Source organism: Odocoileus virginianus, chromosome 25 (assembly GCF_023699985.2).
Source record: "Odocoileus virginianus isolate 20LAN1187 ecotype Illinois chromosome 25, Ovbor_1.2, whole genome shotgun sequence".
Classification (NCBI taxonomy): domain Eukaryota; kingdom Metazoa; phylum Chordata; class Mammalia; order Artiodactyla; family Cervidae; genus Odocoileus; species Odocoileus virginianus.
In genome coordinates this window covers 48,955,764-48,977,429 of record NC_069698.1, presented here as the reverse complement: position 1 = coordinate 48,977,429, position 21,666 = coordinate 48,955,764, and the positions used below count along the sequence as shown (strand labels likewise).

Here is a 21,666-nt window from a genome sequence, read left to right as displayed (position 1 = left end):
TGCCTCCTTCTCCTCTATTTCTGAACAAATCACTAGCAAGGGGGATTGCATTGTTAAACTTGTCTTGGATAAAGCACAGGTTACTTTGCAGTTGGGATTAATCTTCTTAACTTCATAGTTGTTATACAACAGAGGGATGAAATGGATCAGGAAAAAGCATTTGTTGCTGTTTTTGGTTGAGCAGCTCTGAACCTCCTTCTTATGTTGGGGACAAGAATCTGGATTTATTTCTCCAGATTATAAATCCTGGTGGAAAGCAGATTCTAATACCCATCATTAAAAGTGAAAAACAGATTTTGTCACTCCTCAGATGCTTTTGCAGCTAGGGGTGGGCAAATGACCTAGATTTAGCCAACTGGACACTTTCCCTTTCCTCAGCCATCCCCAGAGAGTGAATCAGGAGCAAGTGACCCAAGGAAGCAGGGCCAGAATAGAATCTGAATGGTCTGGCTAGCAGGGCTCTTTCATCATGGCTAAATGACAATGGAATTTCTAAGGTCCAAAATCATAAGGAGCCCACTCATGTCTGACAAATCAGAGCAATGGTCTGAGACACTTCAATAGAGATTCTCAAATCCTAGACATGAAGTAGTAGACCCAGAGCCTCTTGAATGAAGGAACTGATGAATAACTACAATCTCACTGTTGTCATTTTAGTTGCTCAGTCGTGTCAGATTCTTTTGCAACCCCAAGGACTGTAGCCTCTCCAGGCTCCTTTGTCCATGGAATTTCCCAGGCAAGAATACTGGAGTGGATTGCCATTTCTTTCTCCAGGGGATCTTCCCAATCCAGGGATTGAATCTTAGCCTCCTGCATTGACAGGCAGATTCTTTACCACTGTACCATCTGGGAAGCCCAGATCTACAAGATCATAAATACATATTGAAAATCCTCATCCCGATCTTCCTCTAAAACAGTTACCATCATTAGTCAGGGTAAATGTGTACTAAAGAAGGGGAAGTACCTAGATCTTCAGAGGATTATCACAAACTGTTTCATTACTAATGCTAATTCCTATGGAAACAGAATGCCACTGTTGTCTACCAGTCAGAGAGAAGATTATGGGCAATAAGGTAATAAATTGATTTGTTTGTCTTCATTAGGCTCAATGAGCCCCCAAATCTGTGTTCATTTCCTCAGCTTATGAAGTTATAACTGGAACTGATACATACAGCAAAAAGCAATTCTCCACATTGGCTCTCTAGTCCATGAAGTAAGGGTTATTATGATAGGAATGGTCAAGTGCAAACTCTCCATATATAAAATAGCACATCATAAGTGATATCACATCCCTAGAAAGATTTCAGAGATTAAAAAGTCTGAAAGACCAAAGATGATGATTGCTACCACATTCCGATTTAACTTTCTAGATTGGTCAGTGAAGAAAACCAGGTGGGTCTTAGAGAGTGACAATAGATTATTATAATCTTATTTAATTACATCTACCATCTCAGGAGAAGGAAATGGCAACCCACTCCAGTATTCTTGCCTGGAGAATTCCATGGATGGAAGAGCCTGGTGGGCTACAGTCCACGGGGTCGCAAAGAGTCGGACACGACTGAGCAACTTCACTTCGCTTCACTTCACCATCTCAGCAGGCTTCATTTAACAAAAGCAAATATACAGAGACCCTGGCTGTTGGTATGCATCTACGGATTTGCCAAAATGTGTTTTCTCTATTTCAGCACATAAAGAAAACCAGAAGCAAGTGTTTGCTTGCTTGTTTTACCTGGCAAGGACAATAGTACACTTTTATTATCTTACCTCATTAAGTTACTTCTCTGGTTTTGTGTTACAGTTGGGTCTGCAGGGACCTCAATTGTCCAAAGGACATCAAGTTGAGAGAATCTAGGAAGCTGAAGCAGCAGATGCACCCAGGATGATTGGATTAGACAATTCACATCAAAGGGTGAGACATACGTCTCAAAAAACTACACTGGATTTACGGCAGTGGATTTGAGGAAGAGGTGGGGGAAAGGGTCTAATAATGGAGGGCATATAGGGCTCTGTCTCCAAAATGAAGAGTAAGTTTTTTACCTCGCAAGCCTCATCACTAGGAATCAGGAGCCATGTTTGTGGACTTTAGACTTGTACAGTACATTGCCATCTGACTCCATGGGTGACTCAACTCTGTTTGGAGAATGAGATGGTTCAGAGCTGGTACCAGCAACTCTGCCATTTAGCACTTGTGACCCAGCTGATCCAATGAGGCCTGACATGTCTCTGGCCAACTGGGATGCAATAGAGTCTAGGATGAGATGGATGGCACCACTGACTGAATGGACATGAGTTTGAGCAAACTCTAGGAGACAGTGAAGGACGAGGAAGCCTGGCGTGCTGCACTTCATGGGGTTGCAAACAGTCGGACACAACTTAGGGACTGAACAACAACAGAGTCTGCGGCAGGCCCTGATAGAAGAACCAACATAGACAACCGTGTGGATCTAGGAAAAGCCAAGAACTCTGAGCAAGTAACAAACCTTTAGAGAGCTGGCTCCAGGCTTACTATACTGCAAGGCAACATGACATAGTGAGTGCTTGTCAGGCTCCGGGCTGCCGGAGTTTGAATCTCATCTCTGTCACTCACCAGCTGTGGGGCTGTGGACCACAGCTTATCTTCCTTTTGCCTCAGTTCCCCACCCATTAAGCTGGCTTACCAGTAGGGACTTGTTGAGAGGATTAAATATGCTCACCATGAGAAGTGCCTGGCATGGTATCTAACACACGTTGAGTGCTCCATAAATATTAGTTATCACATCCAGTATGTTGAACAAGCATGGATCATGCCACAAACAAAAACTTAGTTGTGGGCTTCCCCTCAATCCTTCAAGTTCTTCTCAGTGGAATTTATCTCCTCATCAAAAAAGCCTAGATGATATTCTAGGAAGTCCCATAGCTTTTCTACTCATTTCTAGGTAATACACAAGTCATGTTAAGTCACAGTTTCAATGTATTAGTTAGAATGTCAGAAAACTCAACTTGGCAGTGTTAAGCCTTGGCCCTCCCTTGACCTTCTGGCTGGAAGTTTCGCTCCCCCTCTTCCCCGGCTCACGTCCTCCCCAGATCGCCGGTTGTTGCTATGCTGCCACTGGGGCAGAGCAGGGGTGGGCAAGGAGGGAACAAGGGGTCTAGACCAGCTCTCATTCGGCTGGCATCTTCATGCTGAGTCTCAGGGCTGGCTCTCTCTCATGGGCTCATTTCTGGACTCTTTTTTTTTTTAATTTCCAATTTATTTTTATTAGTTGGAGGCTAATTACAATATTGTAGTGGTTTTTGTCATACATTGACATGAATCAGCCATGGATTTACATGTATTCCCCATCCCCATCCCCCCTCCCACCTCCCTCTCCACCCAATTCGTCTAGGTCTTCCCAGTGCATCATGCCGGAGCACTTGTCTCATGCATCCAGCCTGGGCCATCTGTGGACTCTTTAAAGGTTTTCTTCTGGACCCTTTTCTCCCCTTCCTTTGACCACGAAGGATGTACCTATTCTGTGTGGTCCCTTATATCATCTTCTTTAATCTCTGGGCAAGCAACACCTGGTCCACTCTGCCTAGGTCTCCAAGTGGCCTGTCCAGTAAGACCCTAAATGAACCTCATCACCACTTTCTACACTTGATCTTAGCCAAAAGGCCGAGAAGCGATTCATCACCACTTTCCGTCCCCCATTCAGTCCTGACTGGTCCTCAGGAAACACTCCGAGTCATTTCCCCTACCCATCCTGGATCCAGGCATCACAGAATTGTTTCTGCCATCAGAAAAGGGCTCACCCTCTAGATTTCTTAGGAGTCAGATCCCAGCCCATGGGTTACCTTTGTTGCCTTAGACATGGTTTATACCTGTTTCCAACGTCCATAGAATTCATTTCAATACTCTCCCACCGACCCCTGAAGTCTTTCTCATGAGGCATGAGATTAGAACAGAGGTCAGCAAACTTTTCCTGAAGAGAGATGGGTAGCATATTTTAGACTTTGTAGGCTCCAGGTCTGTGTCGTAACTACTCAATTCCGCATTGTAGCTTGAAACACAATATATAGACAACACATAACCCAATCAGCATGACTGTGTCCCAGTGAAACTTTACTTATGAAAAGGTGATGCTGAAGCTCCAATACTTTGGCCACCTGATGCAGAGAGCTGACTCACTGGAAAAGACCCCAATGCTGGGAAAAATTGAAGGTGGGAGAAAGGGGAAACAGAGGATGAGGTGGTTGGATGGCATCACTGACTCAATGAACATGAGCTTGCACAAACTCTGGGAGATAGTGAAGGATAGGGAAGCCTGGCATGCTGCAGTCCATAGGATTGCAAACAGTCGAATATGATTTAGCAATTCAACAACGACAACCAGGTTTGGCCTGCAGGCAAAAGCTTGCCGATCCCTGGGTTAGAGGTAGCATTCCTCCATTCTTCATTTCACATCCCAAATAGATGGGGTGGAAGCCTGAGAAAGACAGTCACTTTTTAAAAAGTATTTATTTATCTATTTATTTATTTGGCCGCGCCAGGTCTCAGTTGCGACAGACTAGATCTGGCCAAACTTGGGCAGCCTGCATTGGAAGCACAGAGTGTTAGGCACTGGACCACCAGGGAAGTCCCAACAGCCACTTTCTCATTTCCAGTCCTTACACCAAATCCTCTCTCTTTGTACCCTGACCACTTTTATCACCTCAAAGTGGGGAAGAGTGTTTAAGAGTTTAAGAAACACTTTCTCAGACATTTCCCTTGAAAATGTTCACACATGGACTTGCTTCACAATCACTTTGGTAACATCAAACTGGCACCTTAATTGAAAAGGAGGCAGGAAATGTTTCAGATGCATTGAGCTGAAAGTGGCTGCAGACTCCAGCTGGCACGTCCAGTAGAGAGCTGAAGGTTGTGCCTTGAAAGTCACAGGATGAACTGGGCAGAGATCCTTTCTCAAGAAAGGCATAGCTATTCTAACAAATGCTGTCTTGCTTTCTAAAAGAATGTGGCGCACACCCTCAATTTCCTTGTTAACTGGGGTCTGACATCACAGCAACCTTGTGGTGACTTACCGTGAAAAGGATGCCAGCGGGGGGGCGGGTGGGGGTGGTGGTAGCTATGGAAGTGCCTAGAACCAGCTTCTTTTAAAATGAATGGCCCTGACAGTTTTGTCTTGATGAGTTCTTGTGTCTGCTTTCTATGGATTTTTCTGTCTCCTTCCTCACTGTGAGCCCTGTTGGCAGCCGATGTGTTTACCGTTCTCTAGCAGCCTCCTTCCCTATTTCACTGTTTTTAAACAGTGCTTGGACTTAAAAGACTCAAGGTATTATAATTGTTGAATAATGGTAAGAGTGAGGGCTGAGTGATTGTCCAGTCGGTGGCAGGTATGATCTTTATATGTGGACAATAAGACATCTATTTCGGCTGTTTGAAGACTTGTGTTTGTTTAGCTGGAACATCCATTGTGGCTGCTTCCAGACATTATCCGCTCACTCGCCCTTCATTTACTTACCGTTTGCTTGAATGCAGGTGCTCAGCCATGTTGCTGATACTTTGCCATTCCACCCCTCAAATGACCTTTTTTTGGATGGGGTTGGAGCCGCTTTTTTATTCTTCCAATTGATTTATGTACATCTGTGAGTATGCACAGATGTACAGAATTTCATGTAAATGCATATAAATACTCATTTATACAAATATTCTATGTATCTTTAGAACATTTGTGTGTGAGCGCTTCCCTCCTCTCCCGCTTCATCCATAGTAGGGCTCCTTTCCCAGCTGTGGTGGAGCATGTGCCAACAGCTGGATATATGGATATATGTCCTTCCATAGTTCCTGCATGTGTAGCTACACAGCACACACACCCAGTGTCTTTAGATGGCAGTCAATCTTTGTTGTTCATTCAACAGCCATACCTTAGGGCTCTCCCTCACCCTTCTTTTTTTAAAGTTCTTTTTTTTTAATGAGGACCATTTTTAAGGTCCTTAATGAATCTGTTACAATGTTGCTTGTGTTTTATGTTTTATTTTTTGGCTGCAAGGCATGTGGGATCTTAGCTCCCAACCAGGGACTGAATCCACATTCCCTGCATTGGAAGGTGATATCTTAACCACTGGGCCGCCAGGGAAGTCTCTGCACCTCCTTCTTTTCTAAAAATTATTATTTTTTTATTTTTGGTTGTGCTGGGTCTTCATAGCTGTGCATGAGCTCTTCCTTCTTCCACTTTCCTTTCCTCATAGCTCATTCCACTATTTTGGTGCCAACCACATAAAGAGCTTGGAGATAGAGGCTGACACAAAAAGGAACCCGGTGGGTCCCTTGGGGTCAGAGGATGTCCACATGGAATTTTCTAGTGGGTAGCTGGTAATACAGTTGCCAACCAGGGGAGATTTCAGATCTGTAAGTGGGAAGGGACAGTGATCACCGAGATGTCAGGTGAAATCTCAAGAAGGGGAGGACGCTGGCCAGAGAAGGGAAGCAGACCAAGAAGAAAGGAAGAGTTTTGTACAGTATTGTTAGTTTATACTTGCTCCGGAAAGCATACAGGCTAAAGCATTAGAAACAATGCTGTTTCCTCCTGAACTCTTTTATCTATGAATGTTTTTCTGGGCTCTTCAGGAGTGAGCTGCTTTCTATTTTACACCCCTACAGACTGTAGCCAGCATTCAAGAGAATGTGTTGACATGTGAAGGGCACAGAATTAACTGGAATATTACTTTCTGAACGTCATCTTTTCTTTCCTCTGAATTGATTTCCTCTACTCTTTTTAAAAACAAGTTTGTTTGGAATGGCTTTTAAGAACTATTTCCACACCCACATTATGAACACATGAATCTAAGTCAATGTTCTTTGAGTGAAGCAAAGTTTGCAGGTGGAAAAAATGTCTTGCTGACTTCTGTTGCATGTATTTGATTCACCAGCCATCTTTTTAATAGGCTGCATTCCTACTGCTTCAAGGTCTGCTCACAAAGGATGGTCCTTGTGTACTTTTGTTATTTGCCCCAAATTTCCTATTGGATGATTTGATTTGTGTGCCTGGAGAGAGAGAGATGGAAGTCTGGCAGTAGCTCTGCAAATGGCTGCCAGGCTTCCCTACTGGCTGAGATGGTAAGGAATCTGCCTGCCATGCAGGAGACCCAGGTTTGATCCCTGGGTTGGGAAGATTCCCTGGAGAAGGGCATGGCAACCCACTCCAGTATTCTTGCCTGGAAAATTTCATGGACTGAGGAGCCTGGCAGGCTACAGTCCATGGTATCACAGAGTCGGACACGACTGAGCAACTAACACTTTCACTTCCTATTGGAGGATTTGATTTGTATGCCTGGAGAGACAGAGATGGAAGTCCAGCAGTGGCTCTGCAAATGGTTGCCAGATGTCCTGAAGCAAACAGAGGGGCTGCCATCTTCTGAACTGAAAATTTGTAGTAAATGCTGCCAAGGCACCCAAAGCCTAGCTGATAACACATATTCCCTAAACAACTTGTCTAAAAGACCTCCCAGACACTAAACACAAAAACCAAACAACCCTATTCAGAACAGCACCCCCCACTTCTAAATTATCTACGTCACACAGAAGGACGTGTGCTCAGTCCCATCCGACTCTTTGCAACCCCATGGACTGTACCCTGCCAGGCTCCTTTGTCCATGGAATTCTCCAGGCAAGAATGCTGGAGTGGGTTGCCATTTCCTTCTCCAAGAAATCTTCCTGACCCAGGGATCGAATCACATCTCTTGCTGTCTGCGCCACTTAAAAAGTCCTCAAACTTAAGGATGGTGCTGGGTGCTCAGTTGTGTCTGACTCTTTTCAACCCGATGGATTATAGCCCACCAGGCTCCTCTGTCTATGGGATTCTCCAGGCAAGAATACTGGAGTGGGTGGCCATTCCCTTCACCAGGGGACCTTCCCAATCCAGGGATCGGACTCATGTCTCTTGAGTCTCCTGCATTGGCACATGCATTCTTTACCACTGTGCCACCTGGGATAGCTAGTGGAAAGTTGCCATAAAACATAAGGATATCAGATGTCAAATCTTGTTCCTTGTACATTTAAATCTCAATAGAATGGTGCACAGAAAATGTTTTCCTCTGGGCCATCATTCCCTCAGTTCTCAAGCGGACTTCCCTGATGGTCCAGTGGCTAAGACTCCAGACTACAAATATGATGCCTGGGTTTGATCCTTGGTCGGGGAACTAGATTCCATATACCAAATCTTAAGATCCAGCACAGTCAAATAAAGAAATATTTTTTAAAAATAGCACTGAGTCTCAGATGCAAAATACCTGAAGCTGAAGCCACCACCTTCCCCCTAGCTCAAGATTTCAAACTTCCTTAGCCAAATCCACTTCCCTGAATCACAGGAGTAAAGAAGACTGCAGGTATGAATTGGGGGAGAAGGAACTCCATTAGACTTTGTAGATCCCTTTTTAAATTCTGCTGTTGTTCACAGAAAGAGGGAAAGGAGAGGCAAGGGCACAACAGACCTTTTTTTTTTTTCTTTTTCCTTTTCAGATAATAGCAATATAAGGTAAGACGTGCTGGGGTCACGGAAGCATATGGTGGGAGATGTTGAGTCTGGCTGGGAGGAGAAGAGGGAAGCTGTTCAGCACAGTGCCTGACACAAAGTAGGCATCTGAGAAGTGACTGATAGCTGAAAGGAAGTATCATCCGAACAGGCTTCCCTGGTGGCTCACATAGTAGAGAATCCGCCTGCCAGTGCAGGAGACCTGGGTTCGACCCCTGGGTTGGGAAGGTTCCCCTAAGGGGAATGGCAACCCACTCCAGTATTCTTGCCTGGAGAATTCCATGGACAGAGAAGCCTGGCAGGCTACAGTTCACAGGGTTGCGAAGAGTCAGATATGACTGAGTAACACACACATACACAATGTCTGAACATCACCAGATGCTAAATCGGCCTGCCTACACAAGAAGCAGGGAGGGATTTTACATAAGCACAAAGGTGGATCCAGGGCAGTGTCCAGGGAATGACCAAACTCAGGAGGGCCCCTGGCCATAGGCTGGAAACATGGTGTAGGAGTCTTGGACAGCCTTTGGTAGACAATGGATATCCAGAAGAGCCAAGAAGCTCTTCTAAGAACTGTATTTTCTAATACAATGGCCCTATGGATAACTAGTCCTACAGAAGCCAAATGGGTTTAAAAAACATAATGGTAGTTCAACGGAGAGATAAAAAAGGGAGTGACATGAAGTAGAGGCCAGATGGGCCCTGAAAGAATATCCTGCTTGTTCCTTCAACAAAATTAAGCGTGCACTTCTCACATCCTAAAAGAAAGCAGCACAGTCTTCCTTCATTCTGCAGCTCTTCCCTGGGGCCCTCACAAGCTTGCCTTCATAGTCAAGCCTGTAAAACACCTCCTGCTGCCTTCCGCTGAGTGCACTCCCGCCCACATTCCTGCTGAGGTCCCCCGTTGCTCTCAGGTACTTGCCAATCTTTACCTTGCTGACTTCTAACTCCAGCATCAGAGGAGGCTGGCCTCTCCTGCAGTATTCTTTCTTGGCCTTTTCTCCCCTCACACAGCTCAGCTCCCAGCCTCCTTTCCCCTTGTCTGGTTCAGTGTGCTGTCAGTTTCAGCTCCTCCCATCACCATGTGCACTAATGACTCCCAGATCTCCGCCTCCTCTCAGCATCTCTCCTGACTCCACTGTTTACCCCACTGCCTCTTAGACATCTTCATTTATTTGCCCCAAGTGGCAGTTCAAACTCCATAGGCCCCAGAAGGAAATCATCTGGCCTTGGGCACAGTAGTTAACTGGGCCTCACTGCCTCAACTCTAAAACAGGGGATTACCTATAGTCACATCATACAGAAGCCCATTAAGCAGATTAAATGAAATAACACAGACTAGCATGTCAGATAGTGCTTCCCAGGTCGTGCTAGAGGTTAAGAACCCACCTGCCAATGCAGGAGACATAAGTGATGCAGGTTCAATCCTTGGGTCAGGAAGATCCCTTGGAATAGGAAATGGCAATGCACTCCAGTATTCTTGCCTGGAGAATCCCATGGACAGAGGACTCTAGTGGGCTACAGTCCGTAGGGTCACAAGCAGTTGGAAACAACTGAAGTGACTTAGCACACACACTCCTTCTAATATATCACACAATACCTGGGATGGGAAGATCCCCTCGAGGAGGGTATGGAAACCCACTCCAGTGTTCCTGTCTGGAGAATCCCATGGACAGAAGAGCCTGGTGGGCTACGATCCGTAGGGCCACAAACAGTAGAACAAGACTGAATCGACTTAGCAAGCAGGTGCACACACACACAAAAGAAAAACAATAAAGACTAGAAAGGAAAAAAAAGAATCCACCTTCCAGTGCAGGGGACACGGATTCAATCCCTGGTTGGGAACTACGGTCCCACATGCACAACTAAGCCAACATGCTTGAATGAAGACCCCACATGCCAATAATTAAATTAAATACATATATATAATAAATTTAAAAATAAACCCGTGCACTTCAATGAGCCAGAACCCAGAGCATCCTCGATGTCTCCCTCTTCCTTAACGTCAGTTGTTCTGTCCCAGCCCATCCATTCCCTCTTCATAAGGTATCTGACCTTGTCTCTCCTCTACTCCTTGCCTTAAACTCTCAGCATCCCCTGGGGCTAGGGCTATTCTTCCCCTGACCCCACTCTCCTACTCTACACAGCAGTCTTGAAAGAGCACACTGGACACCATCCTCCTTTTAAAAACCTTTCAGTGGCGCCCTTGGGGACGAAACCCAGACTCCTCGGAAGGGCACAGACTGCTCGGGGGCCTGGTCACAGTCCTCAGCACTCTCTGAACTCCAGCTGGTTCTCCTTGAGTTAATGCCTCCGTGCTCAGCAAGCTCAGTGAGGCCAGGGTGCCTTCTTCAACCGCTCTGGCCGCTTTTTCCAGAAACAGGAAGATGCCACTTCCTCTAAGAAGCCTTCCTGGACTTCCAGTCAGACGAGTATGTTTGTTACCCAGGGTCCCTGCCCTAACACTTACCATGCCTTCGTTATTACCTGTTCATTTGCCTGTCCTCTCCCACTAAAACGAGCTGTCTGCGGAAAGAGAAATTATCCTTTAATTTCCATATTCCCAGAACCCAGCACAGCGCCCACTGACAGTAAGGTTGCGAGGGGAGTGAATCAGAACAGTGTGGCCACCGAAAAGGAAACCGCGGTTGTAAGCGAATCCTCTCCTCCCGCGGCCGGCGGTACAGGGCTTCCTTTAGGCCTGCGTGGACGTCCAGGGCCTGCATGTCCTTCTCGGGGCTTCAGCTTGAGCAGATTTAACCCTCACCATCAGGGCAGGCAGGGGACGGCATTGGCAATGGCTGCGCGGGGAGCTCGCAAACGCACGCCCTGCGGGCTGAGGTAAAAAAAAAAAAAAAAAAAAAAAAAAATCCTGAGCCATTTGTTCCAAGCGGCGGAGGGTAAGCGGTTCCGAGTCCCCCGACGGGTGCAGGCCCTGCCTGGGCAGGATGGCACACAAAAGCGCACCGGGCAGCGCCGCGTCCGGCAGGGGCGCGCGTGTCCGCGGGCCTTCTCCGTGTCAGCTTCCCGGCCCTGGATTTCCCCGCACTCTCCAGCGCCCCTCGCGGGGACCCGGTTGTACGTGCCTGGCGGTCTCCCCGGCCTGAGGCAACAGCAGGCGGGAAAGAGCTCGGCGACCCGGCGTCACGCGCCAGCGGCTGGGCGGGCGGCGCGCGCACGCGCGCGGGGCGGGGCGGGGCGGGGCGGTCGCAGGGGGCGTGGTGAGCGTGGGCGGGGCGGGGCGGGCCGGGAGCCGGGCACAGGAAGCGCTGGGAGGCCCGAGCCGTCCCAGTGTGCCCCGCGCGGCGTGGACTCAGGTCGCTGCCGCCATCCCGCTGGCGAGAGGCAGAGGAGAGGCCCGCCCGCTTGCCGGTCGGGCCAGTGTGGGCCAGTGCGTGAGGGCGCGGGGGGCCGTGTCAGCGAGACGCAAAGCGCAGCCGCCGCCACCGATCGGACATGTTGGAGCCCAGCGCCGCCGCCGCCGCCTCTCTTTCCTCATCCTCCGAACGGGACTGAGAGGGGGCCCGCCACCCCTCTGCCTCCTCAGCCGCCTGCCCCACCGCCTCGGCCGCAGCCTCTTCCTGCCCGGCCTCCGGCTCCGCCGCTCGTCGCCTCCACCGGCTCCTCAAGGCCCTGCCTGTTCCCCAGCTCCTCTCCGCCGCGGCGCGAGGTCTTATGTGACCGGCGGGCCCGGAGCAGCCGCCGCCGCCGCAGCGCGAACATGGACGCCGTCAACGCCTTCAACCAAGAGGTGAGGGGTGCCCGGGACAAGGGAGTGCCGGGGGCCTGCCAGGGGGAGCCGGGCCGTGGTTTCTCCCGCCACCTGAGGTTTAAAGCTTAGGTCGGGGTGGGGACGCTTCCTGCCCCGGCTCCGGAGCGGCGGGCCTGCGCGGAGCGGGCCTGTGTGGCCCGGGGAGGTCGCGGCGGCCCGGGCGCCGACCCCACACCCCTCCCCCACGGCCCACCCCCGGGCGGCGACCTCAGGCTGCCCCCTCTCGCCCCCTTCCGGCCTCGTCCAGCCCGGCGACGGCCGCTGGTGCCTTTAACTTCGCCCCCCACCCCACCCCACCCCACCCTTTTCAGGTCCGGGCGCTCTCGTCCTCTGCTCCAGTTATTGGCTTCGCGGTGCCGGGAGCCCGCAAGGGGCTAAGAAAGAAGCGCGGGCTGGGTGGGGGAGTGGGGGAGCCAGGAGCATCTGCCGGTCGCGGGGCCGGCAGAGCAGTGGCCTGGGCTTCTCCTGTTGCTCGGGCTGCGCGGCGCGCCGGCGGCTGGACTCTGATCTCGGGTCGGGGAGGAGTTGGCGAGGGTGTTCATCCCTCCTCCCTTCGGGATTCCTACACTTGGGAAATGGAGTTAATAGACGGGGCTCTTTACCCTCCCGAGTCGTGAACTCAACCCTGTTAACGGGCTCCGTGGCCCCAACGTGACACCTAAAAAGTTGAATGGGAGAGGACAGCATTTGCTCCGCCTTAAACCGCTAGAAAGCCGGCTTTGGCCTCCAGTCCCCCCACTCTCGCACCCTCCTCGCGGTTAGTTAATCCTTGGCTCCCTTCTTTGAGAACATTTACATGTGAAAAACCTCCCCAAACCGGGAACAAAGCTGCCTCCCGCCCTAAAGCTCTATGGTTTTATCTCAAAACCTTCCAGGTGCTGTTTCTGAAGCGTCGAGTCCACAGATTCTATTTTTCAGAATCCATTTCAAGGGGAGGGGTCTTGATCATTGATTTAAAGCGTACCCACAAAATGGAAACAATCGGCATATGTTGAGTTGGATTATCTTCCTTTTCCAAATACCGCACATCAACCCAACACTGAAAAAAACAGATGTAGCAGTGCTAGATGTCTGGGACCACGTTGATGACTTGGTGCACCCTGCATAACGTGATTTTGTAGTTTCACTTGTAACAATTAGGCTGCAGTAACTTTCACTTTGTAGTGCCTCCAGTAACACTGAAGTTAGGACCGTTCATTGCCTGGTCAGTTATCCTAAAAATGATTTTTCTTTAACTGATGGATGCAGAAAGTGAGACAGTGTCTTTTAGATTGCCTGTTTTCAAAATGATGAAATAGTATTTCCTGATTTTTTTTGATGGCTAGGGAGTTTGTGATAATGCCCCAAAGATTTCAGGATTGGAAGTTAACTTTGTTTCCTGAAGGCAAAATATACTGGAATGTTGGCTTCATGAGGGCGGAGAGTTTCTGTTCTTTGCTTCCTCATAGCACATGCTTGGAAAAAACTTGTTGAATGAATGAGCACTTATACAAATGACACAATTTTTTAAAAGATAGGTACATTTCTTTCTCAAGATGAAAACTTTCTGGATGTTTTCAATAAACAAAGAGGATAGGTTTTAGCATATTCTTAGGACCAGAAGTATTTAATGCTGATTGAGGCATTATGGACATTAAGCACGTTATTAAGTAAAGTGTCTTATGTTAATTCTGGGGAAATGTGGCCAGTAGTTTTTACTTTGAAAACCAAAATTAGGAATGATAGTGTCTTCTTGAAAAATGAAAATGACATTTTAACCTTTTAAAATGTACAAAGTGAGAATTTTCCTATCATCGATCATTTTCCTCTCTAAATAATTTTTTATTTCCGTTCCTAGTGTTTATTAACTGCATTATGTTAGGTGTATGTTACCAATTCCAGCTCCTTTCTGCCAAACTTTTTTCCCCAAAAACTTTCTTCTGGAGAAATTAGTCTGACTTGAAAATCCATTTCCTTGTCCCTGCTTGATGTAGTGCTTCTCAGTTAATTCTCCCCATTCATAAAATGTTAGTGATTAGTTTCTCGCAACCTTAAATCTCCCAAATCTTCATTTCACAAATATTTGAGAGCTTGCCTAGCTGTAAAGCTGTGTCCTGATTAGGATGGCACTGCTACTGAGGATCTCTGCCCGGTAGGAGCCTAAACTAATAGAGGACACAAAACTTAGACAAGTAACTTTAATGTGTGCTGGAACAATTTCCTTTGGGGTCCTTTTAAAGTACTGTGGGCTGGCCGTGGGGCATTAGACTTGGGAGAAGAGAGTGTCAGTCTCAGAATTTCCGAAGGTGTAGGAAAAGTAATTTAAAGGCAACATTGGTGAGAAACAAGGAACAGTAGTTTGACTCCTGAGGCTACTGAAAGGGTGATTAAGGTAGTTTGGGGCCTGACAAGTTTCAAGTCTGTCTAATGTGTTTGAATTTCTTTTTCTTTTTTTCCCAGTCTGTGGATAAATTGAAGGTTTTAGCTAGTGGAATAATATAGTCAAAATACTGCTTGATCTGTAGTATGTATTATAGAAGGCAAAGGTTTGGGGAAACATGGCGGGTTGGGGACTGAGGTGGGAGAAGAAAGTGGAATCTGAATTTGGCATATCTATAAAGGGAATAGAGAGGAGGGTAAGGATGTGGACCCGAAGAATCCGTGGATTTGACATCTGGTAGATTCATAAGCACCTTTTGCCCCGGACATCTAAGCTCTGGGAGAGGGGTGACACATCAAGCAGTCATCAAAAGTATATTTAGTGGAGGGGGAAATATGTTTGATTTTGAACAGTTTATGTTTGAGTGAAACAGTCATGTGGAAATTTTTGGCCAGCAGTTAATCATATTGGACTCAAACTTGGAAGCAACCAAGAGTTAGAGGAGGACATCAGAGAGTCCTAGAGAAAATTGAGAGGGGGAGACAAAATGAAATAGTAATAAGCATCTATAGCATGTGAGGTGTTTTGTATATACATATCGAAGTTAATACTCCTTCAACCTTGCGTAGACATCCATTTATGGATGAGGAAGCTGATTTTCGATTTCAAAGAAATCAAATAGTAATTCACCCAGGGGCATACTACTAGTTCATGGCAGAGCTGAGGTTTGAATACAGATGGTCCCATCTTAATTACTGCCTGAAGATAATATTTTACATAACACCAAGGGAATGGTCATAGGTTAAGTAAGACACAGGCCACAGAATTTTTTGAGCATATGGGATCTGTAGTTTAAGATTGAATGGTGATGGGAGAGATAAAAGTAGCAAATATAAAGTAGTTGGGTGTTTTCGAATTTATTGTTGTTTTAGAAGTTTGGTTGTAAGATGTTCTGGGGAAAAGTCTCTTCAAGGATGAAGGGAAGAAAGAGCAATTGACAGTGTAGTAGACACTGATGCTAACCCTTTGATATGTTTCTGTATATAGTGTGTATATAAAGTCTTAACCTAAGTAAGTGGTGGTCAAGCCCTAGTGTTTATTAGATGGGCATAGATGCTAGAGCATGTTGAGGGAGGGGATGTGCAAAAAGCACAGTTAAGTGGCTAGAGGGGTTGTTTAACTTAGAGCAAAATTGTGGATGAAAGGAAGGGGACAGATCAGAAGCACAGGTAAAGGTATGTATCTGTGATACAGAAAAACAGGAAGATAAAGATAAGGTTAAAGACCTTTTGAGAGAACTTTCATGGCAAGACACCATTAATGTAAAGAATGGAAAGATGAGTTTAAAAATCAGTGATCACTTAATGTGTTCTACTGTATTTATATACTCCTTATTGTGAAGGTTCGTTACATGGATAAAGATTATAGATTGGAATTTTTAAATCCATTGATTGCATTTTTAACCTTTAATCAGTCTTCTCTAAATCCAAAAGAATAACTCTTCCCTCATCCTTACTTTTCTTTTTGCAGCATCTTTGATTTTAAGATTTTTAAAGTACAAAAAAAGTGCAGAGGATATAACAAAAATTGACAGTGGTTATTAGGTGTTTTTAATTTAAAAATAAAATATTATTATGAAGTCTTCCTTTCCTCCCTTTCCCACCCCTCTACACCCCTCCCCCACCAACCCCCCAGTCAGAAGCAATCAGTTAATGAATTTAGTATCAATCTTTGTGGTCCCTAAACTGTGTGTGTGTGTAAAATCTGTTTTGATACATATTTCCCAATGTTTTGTGTATAAAAATTATTGGTGCTGTATGTTAAGAACTGTATAGTTCGTTCTGTTGTGTAGTATTCTATCATTTGAATAAACCGAATTTTATCTGGTTCCCCAGTTGATGAATGTTTGTTTCTCATTTGTTACTGATAGACACTGCAATCAATGAACTTTCTCAGACATGTCTCTGTGTAAGAGTTTCTCTTGGACAGCTGTTCTCAAACTTTTGGTTTTGACTCCTTCAAGCTCTAAAAGTTAAGGACCACAGAGATTTTTTTGTATCTATGGGTTATATCTTGATATTTATTGTATGAGAAATTCAAACCAAGAAACAGATTTAATAAAAATAATAAACCTGTTACATATTATCATAAATAACATTTCTAATGAAAAATAATATTTCCAAGACAAAAAAACCTAGTGAGAAGAATGACATGGTTTTATCTGTTTGCAGATCTCATTTAAACTTAGGTTTAATAAAATTTGAATTCTTGTATATACTTCATTCAGTTTCCAGCTGTTACGCAAGTCAGGTAGCCTTTGGAAAACTCCACTGTATGCTTGTGTGATTAAGGATAAGGAATGTCTTGGCATTAATATGAAAACAGTTTTTACCTCACAGACCACTGAAAGGAAGTCAGACACCCCTGCCCACCCCCCTCCATCCTAGAGTTACTTTTTAAGAACTACAATATAACAATGGTATGCGTATAATGATACTTACTTGTGTTTATCTTTTTTTTTTTTAATATTTATTTGGCTGCTTCTGGTGTTAGTGACATATGGGATCTTTTAGTTTCAGCATGTGAATTCTTGGTTGCGTTGTGTGAGATCTGGTTCCCTGACAAGGGATTGAAACTGGGCCCCCTGCAGTGAGAACACGGACTCTTAGCCACTGGACCACTAAGGAAGTCCCTTTTGTTCATGTTTAAAATCAGACAAATTAAGAGTACTTTTAACGTATGAGTTGACATTACTGCCCTATCCACTTAGGTTGTCAGTCTTTTTTTTTTTCCATTTATTTTTATTAGTTGGAGGCTAATTACTTTACAATATTGTAGTGGTTTTTGCCATACATTGACATGAATGAGCCATGAATTTACATGTGTTCCCCATCCCGATCCCCCCTCCCGCCTCCCTCCCCATCGCATCCCTCTGGGTCTTCCCAGTGCACCAGCCCTGAGCACTTGTCTCACGCATCCAACCTGGGCTGGTGATCTGTTTCACCCTTGTCAGTCTTGAACCTTGTTACTCTGAAGAAGAATTGAGTTCCACATCTCATTAAGGAGCTTGCCACCCTTCCTAGTTCCAGTGGAAATTTTTCTATATAAACTGTTCTGTATTTTACCTCTTGATTACTGGCATGGTTGTTTTCTAGACCTCAGATCATATGATGACAGTACCTTGTTAACTTTTTTTTTTTTAACTTGTAATGTTAATCTGGTTGTTTTTGATCATTCCCTTGTTCTCTGAGAGGTCTGTCTAAAGAAGTGGACAAAGATGTGAAACAAGGTTCTTAACTGTATGGGAGAGACGTATCAGACCAGGGCAACAGAAGTAAATTTTCAGGTTTATCATGACTCATCTGACTGTATTATGCTATTTATAACAGGGGTTGAGATATTAAAAATTAGTTGTAATTTTGTTCCTCCATTCCTTCTTGAGTCACAGATTTTAATGTGCTCAGTCTCTCTGTCGTGTCCAGCTGTTTTCGACCCGAAGGACTGTAGCCCGCCAGGCTCCTCTGTTTATGGGGATTCTCCAGGCAAGAATACTGGAGTGTGTTGCCATACCCTCCTCCTGGGGATTTTCCCACCCCAGAGAGCGAACCCACATCTCCGGCCTTACCGGCGGATTCTTTACCATCCGAGCCACCAGGAAAGCCGAAGAATACTGGAGTGGTTAGCCTATCCCTTCTGCAGGGGAACTTCTTGACCCAGGAGTCGAACTGGGGTCTCCTGCACTGCAGGCGGATTCTTTACCAGCAAGCTACCAAATTTTAGGTTGCTCACCTCTGATTTTGAGCCCAAGTGAATATAATTTACTTAAGCATTACAGGAAACTTTTTTCTTTGGATGTACAGTTGATTAACAATATTGTGTTCATTTCAGGTGTACAGCATAGTGATTCCAGGCTTTTTTTTTTTTTTCCAAGTTATTTTCCATTATTATTGTTATTACGGAGATACCTGGTATCTTGTAATATCAATTGTCCCTTCCCCTCTCCAGCTCCTTTTCTGTTAACCATAAGTTTGTTTTCTATGTGAGTCTGTTTCTGTTTTGTATATAGATTCCTTTGTATTATTTTTTAAATTACATATATGTGATATCAGTACTTTTCTGTTATTTCACTAAGCACTCTCTCGATTGATCCACATTGCTGTCAATGACAACATTTCAGTTTTTATGTCCATGTAATGTTCCATTACGGAAAGAGTCAGACACAACTGGGTGACTGAACAACAACAAGATCCATTGTGTATATTTACCACATGTTCTTAAGCCAGTCATCTGTTGGTGGGGACTTAGTGCTGCTGTGGAACATTGGGGTGCATGTATCTTTTCAAATTAGAGGGTTGTTTTTTTTTCCTAGATATATACCCAGGAATAGAATTGCTGAATCATGTGGTAGTTCTATTTTAGTATTTTAAGGAACCTCCATACTGTTTTCCATAGTGGCTGCACCAATTTGCATTCCCACCAATAGTATATAAGAGGGTTTCCTTTTCTCAAAACCTTTTCCAGTACTTATTATTTGTAGACTCTGATGATGGCCATTCTGAATGATGCAAGGTGATACCTCATTGTTACAGTTTTTATTTGCATTTCTCTGATCATTAGCGATGTTAAGCATCTTTCAATGTGCCAGTTAGCCATCTGTTTATCTTCTTTGGAAAAACATCTATTTTAAGTCTTTTGCCCATTTTTTAATTTTTTTTTTTAAGTTGTATGAGAGGTAATTTTTCTGTAGATATCTACATGTGTTTAAAACTCATTTCAAATATACTTTGATAACATAGGGAAAACATTGTTACGTAAATGTTCAACCTTTAGAAGTTTTTTATGTTTGTTGAGATAATATGCAGAATCTCTCTCTTCACAGCAACACCATGCAACTTTTTAACAATAAGCTAAAAGCAAGCTGCTGTACTATGTTATCAGGTAATGTATAGGGTAAGCAGCTATTAACAATTGAAGTTTTGATAGAGTTGGTAATAGTTAAATTTGGTTAGGTTTTACCAAGTTCCGTTATGAGCTTAGTCTAGAAGAGACATGTCAACATTTCTGTGTTAATATTAAGTGTAGTTAACAATATACTGTTTGTGATTTTTTTTTTTTTTTTTTGAGAACTAGAAGACTGCTGAAACGGTATTATAATTTATTATGCTTCAGTCACCTTCATCCTTTTCAATATTTGCATGGTTTATCAATTAACATTTTATTGTGTTATAGTTGGGACTCTTTATTGGTGCTTATGAAGCCATAGGTATTTATAGAAACTTTGATAATATTGAGAAAGCGTTTTATAGGTTATTAGTGAATTCAGCAAGAAATCCAGTGAAACTGTAAAGGGGGTTTAATACTTCTTTCTGTTACATGTAGAAAATCTTACCTACATACTGCTCTATCACAGTAATAAGTAATAATATTCAGTTCCTTTTAAGCCTTAACTTCTGCATATTTGTCAAATGATTGTCAGTGTTGATCGTCACAGTATTTGAGTTCAGTAGACAGTTATAGTCAGATTTAGCAGTGTTATCTCCACCTGTAAGTGGTTGAAGAACACTTCTCACTAATTCTATTTACTAAAGGTTGTATGTGTAGCAGCAGATACACAATAGTTGGGAAATCTTAAACATAAAGTTACCTTTGGCAGGTAGGAAAAGCTCACTGCACAATAAATTCTGGAAATCAAAACACTACCCATGTCTTCTTTGACGTAATTCTAGTGACTTTTCCCTGGCGACTCAGTGGTAATGAATCCACCTGCCAATGCAGGAGACGTGTGTTTGATCCCTGAGTCAGGATGATCCCCTGAAGAAGGAAGTGGTAACCCACTCCAGTATCTTGTCTGGGAAATCCCATGGACAGAGGAGCCTAGCAGGCTTTAGTCCGTGGGGTTGCAAAGAGTCAGATACGACTTCTCTACTAAACAACGACTGCTGCTACTGCTGCTGCTAAGTCGCTTCAGTCGTGTCCGACTGTGTGCAACCCCATAGACGGCAGCCCACCAGGCTCCCCCGTCCCTGGGGTTCTCCAGGCAAGAACACTGGAGTGGGTTGCCATTTCCTTCTCCAACGCATTGAAAGTGAAGTCGCTCAGTTGTGTCCGACTCTTCGCAACCCCATGGACTGCAGCCTACCAGGCTCCTCCGTCCATGGGATTTTCCAGGCAAGAGTACTGGAGTGGGGTGCCATCACCTCTGAAACAACTGGTGACTTCCAAATGTACTATCAGTCAAAAAATTTCAGTGAAATATTTTCACCCACAGTTTCAATATAGGTCTCTATTGTAATTGATGAACCTCTTTAAAATTATATGTAATGGCATTCTCCATAATTTTATTCACGGATCGTCAAGCTTTATATTTTCTTTAAGACTCACTCTGCTGTTTATAAATATTTATACCACAAAAAAATATATGTCAGGGATGAAGAATTGCAAACAGCTATCATACTTTAAATGTACTGTTTAAACATTTGAATATATACACTTAGGAACTGCAGAATTAGCAATGTAAAATGAGCCTGAGAAGAGGACAGGCTATCCTGAGAAACAAGAATCTCAGTCAACCAAATATTTTAGGGAAAGGAATATTTTATCCCTGATACCATTTAGAATTGCTAGTATTTGATGATGATAAAACAGTTTTCAAACAGTTTCATTGTTTTGTAAGTCTTTAAAGACAATTCACCCACTCCCATTGTTCCACTCTAGGTGGGTTATTACTTTGGAGAGCAGTAATTGTCTAATGCTATAGTCTATAAGTCTTCTGCAGTATCCCCTGTATATCTTTATGCTTTATCATGAATACTCCACTTTAATCCTTTTGTCAGAGTTTAGTCTTAGCTGATGTAGAATTAGAATACCCTATAGAAAACCTATAATAGGAAAATTTATGATAATATCGTTTTAAGTTTTCAGAAAACATAAACTATTCTTTAAATAAATGGTAACACATGACCTGGTCCACTGTAATTACAAGTTGCTGAATGATAGATCACTTTATCAAGGACTGCCAAGTTTGGGGTTCAGTTGGAGATATGTTC

General features: G+C 44.4%; 1 protein-coding gene and 1 long non-coding RNA gene across 4 annotated transcripts in view; one reads left to right on the top strand and one right to left on the bottom strand.

Annotated features, from left to right (window-relative positions):
* Nucleotides 1–11,016: 11,016 nt before the first annotated feature.
* Nucleotides 11,017–11,648, bottom strand: LOC139031063 (uncharacterized). Its single transcript, XR_011483494.1, has 2 exons — nt 11,457–11,648; nt 11,017–11,325 (listed from the first exon to the last, which is right to left on the bottom strand). It is a non-coding gene; the product is annotated as an uncharacterized lncRNA (long non-coding RNA).
* Nucleotides 11,649–11,916: 268 nt separating this feature from the next.
* SCAF4 (SR-related CTD associated factor 4) overlaps nt 11,917–21,666 on the top strand; it is a 59,913-nt gene continuing 50,163 nt past the window's right edge. For all 3 annotated transcript variants that reach the window (XM_020898794.2, XM_020898786.2, XM_020898776.2), the window contains exon 1: nt 11,917–12,240. In XM_020898794.2, the coding sequence (XP_020754453.2) occupies nt 12,211–12,240 (30 nt within the window). In that variant the 5' untranslated portion in view covers nt 11,917–12,210. The remainder of the gene's footprint in view (nt 12,241–21,666) is intronic.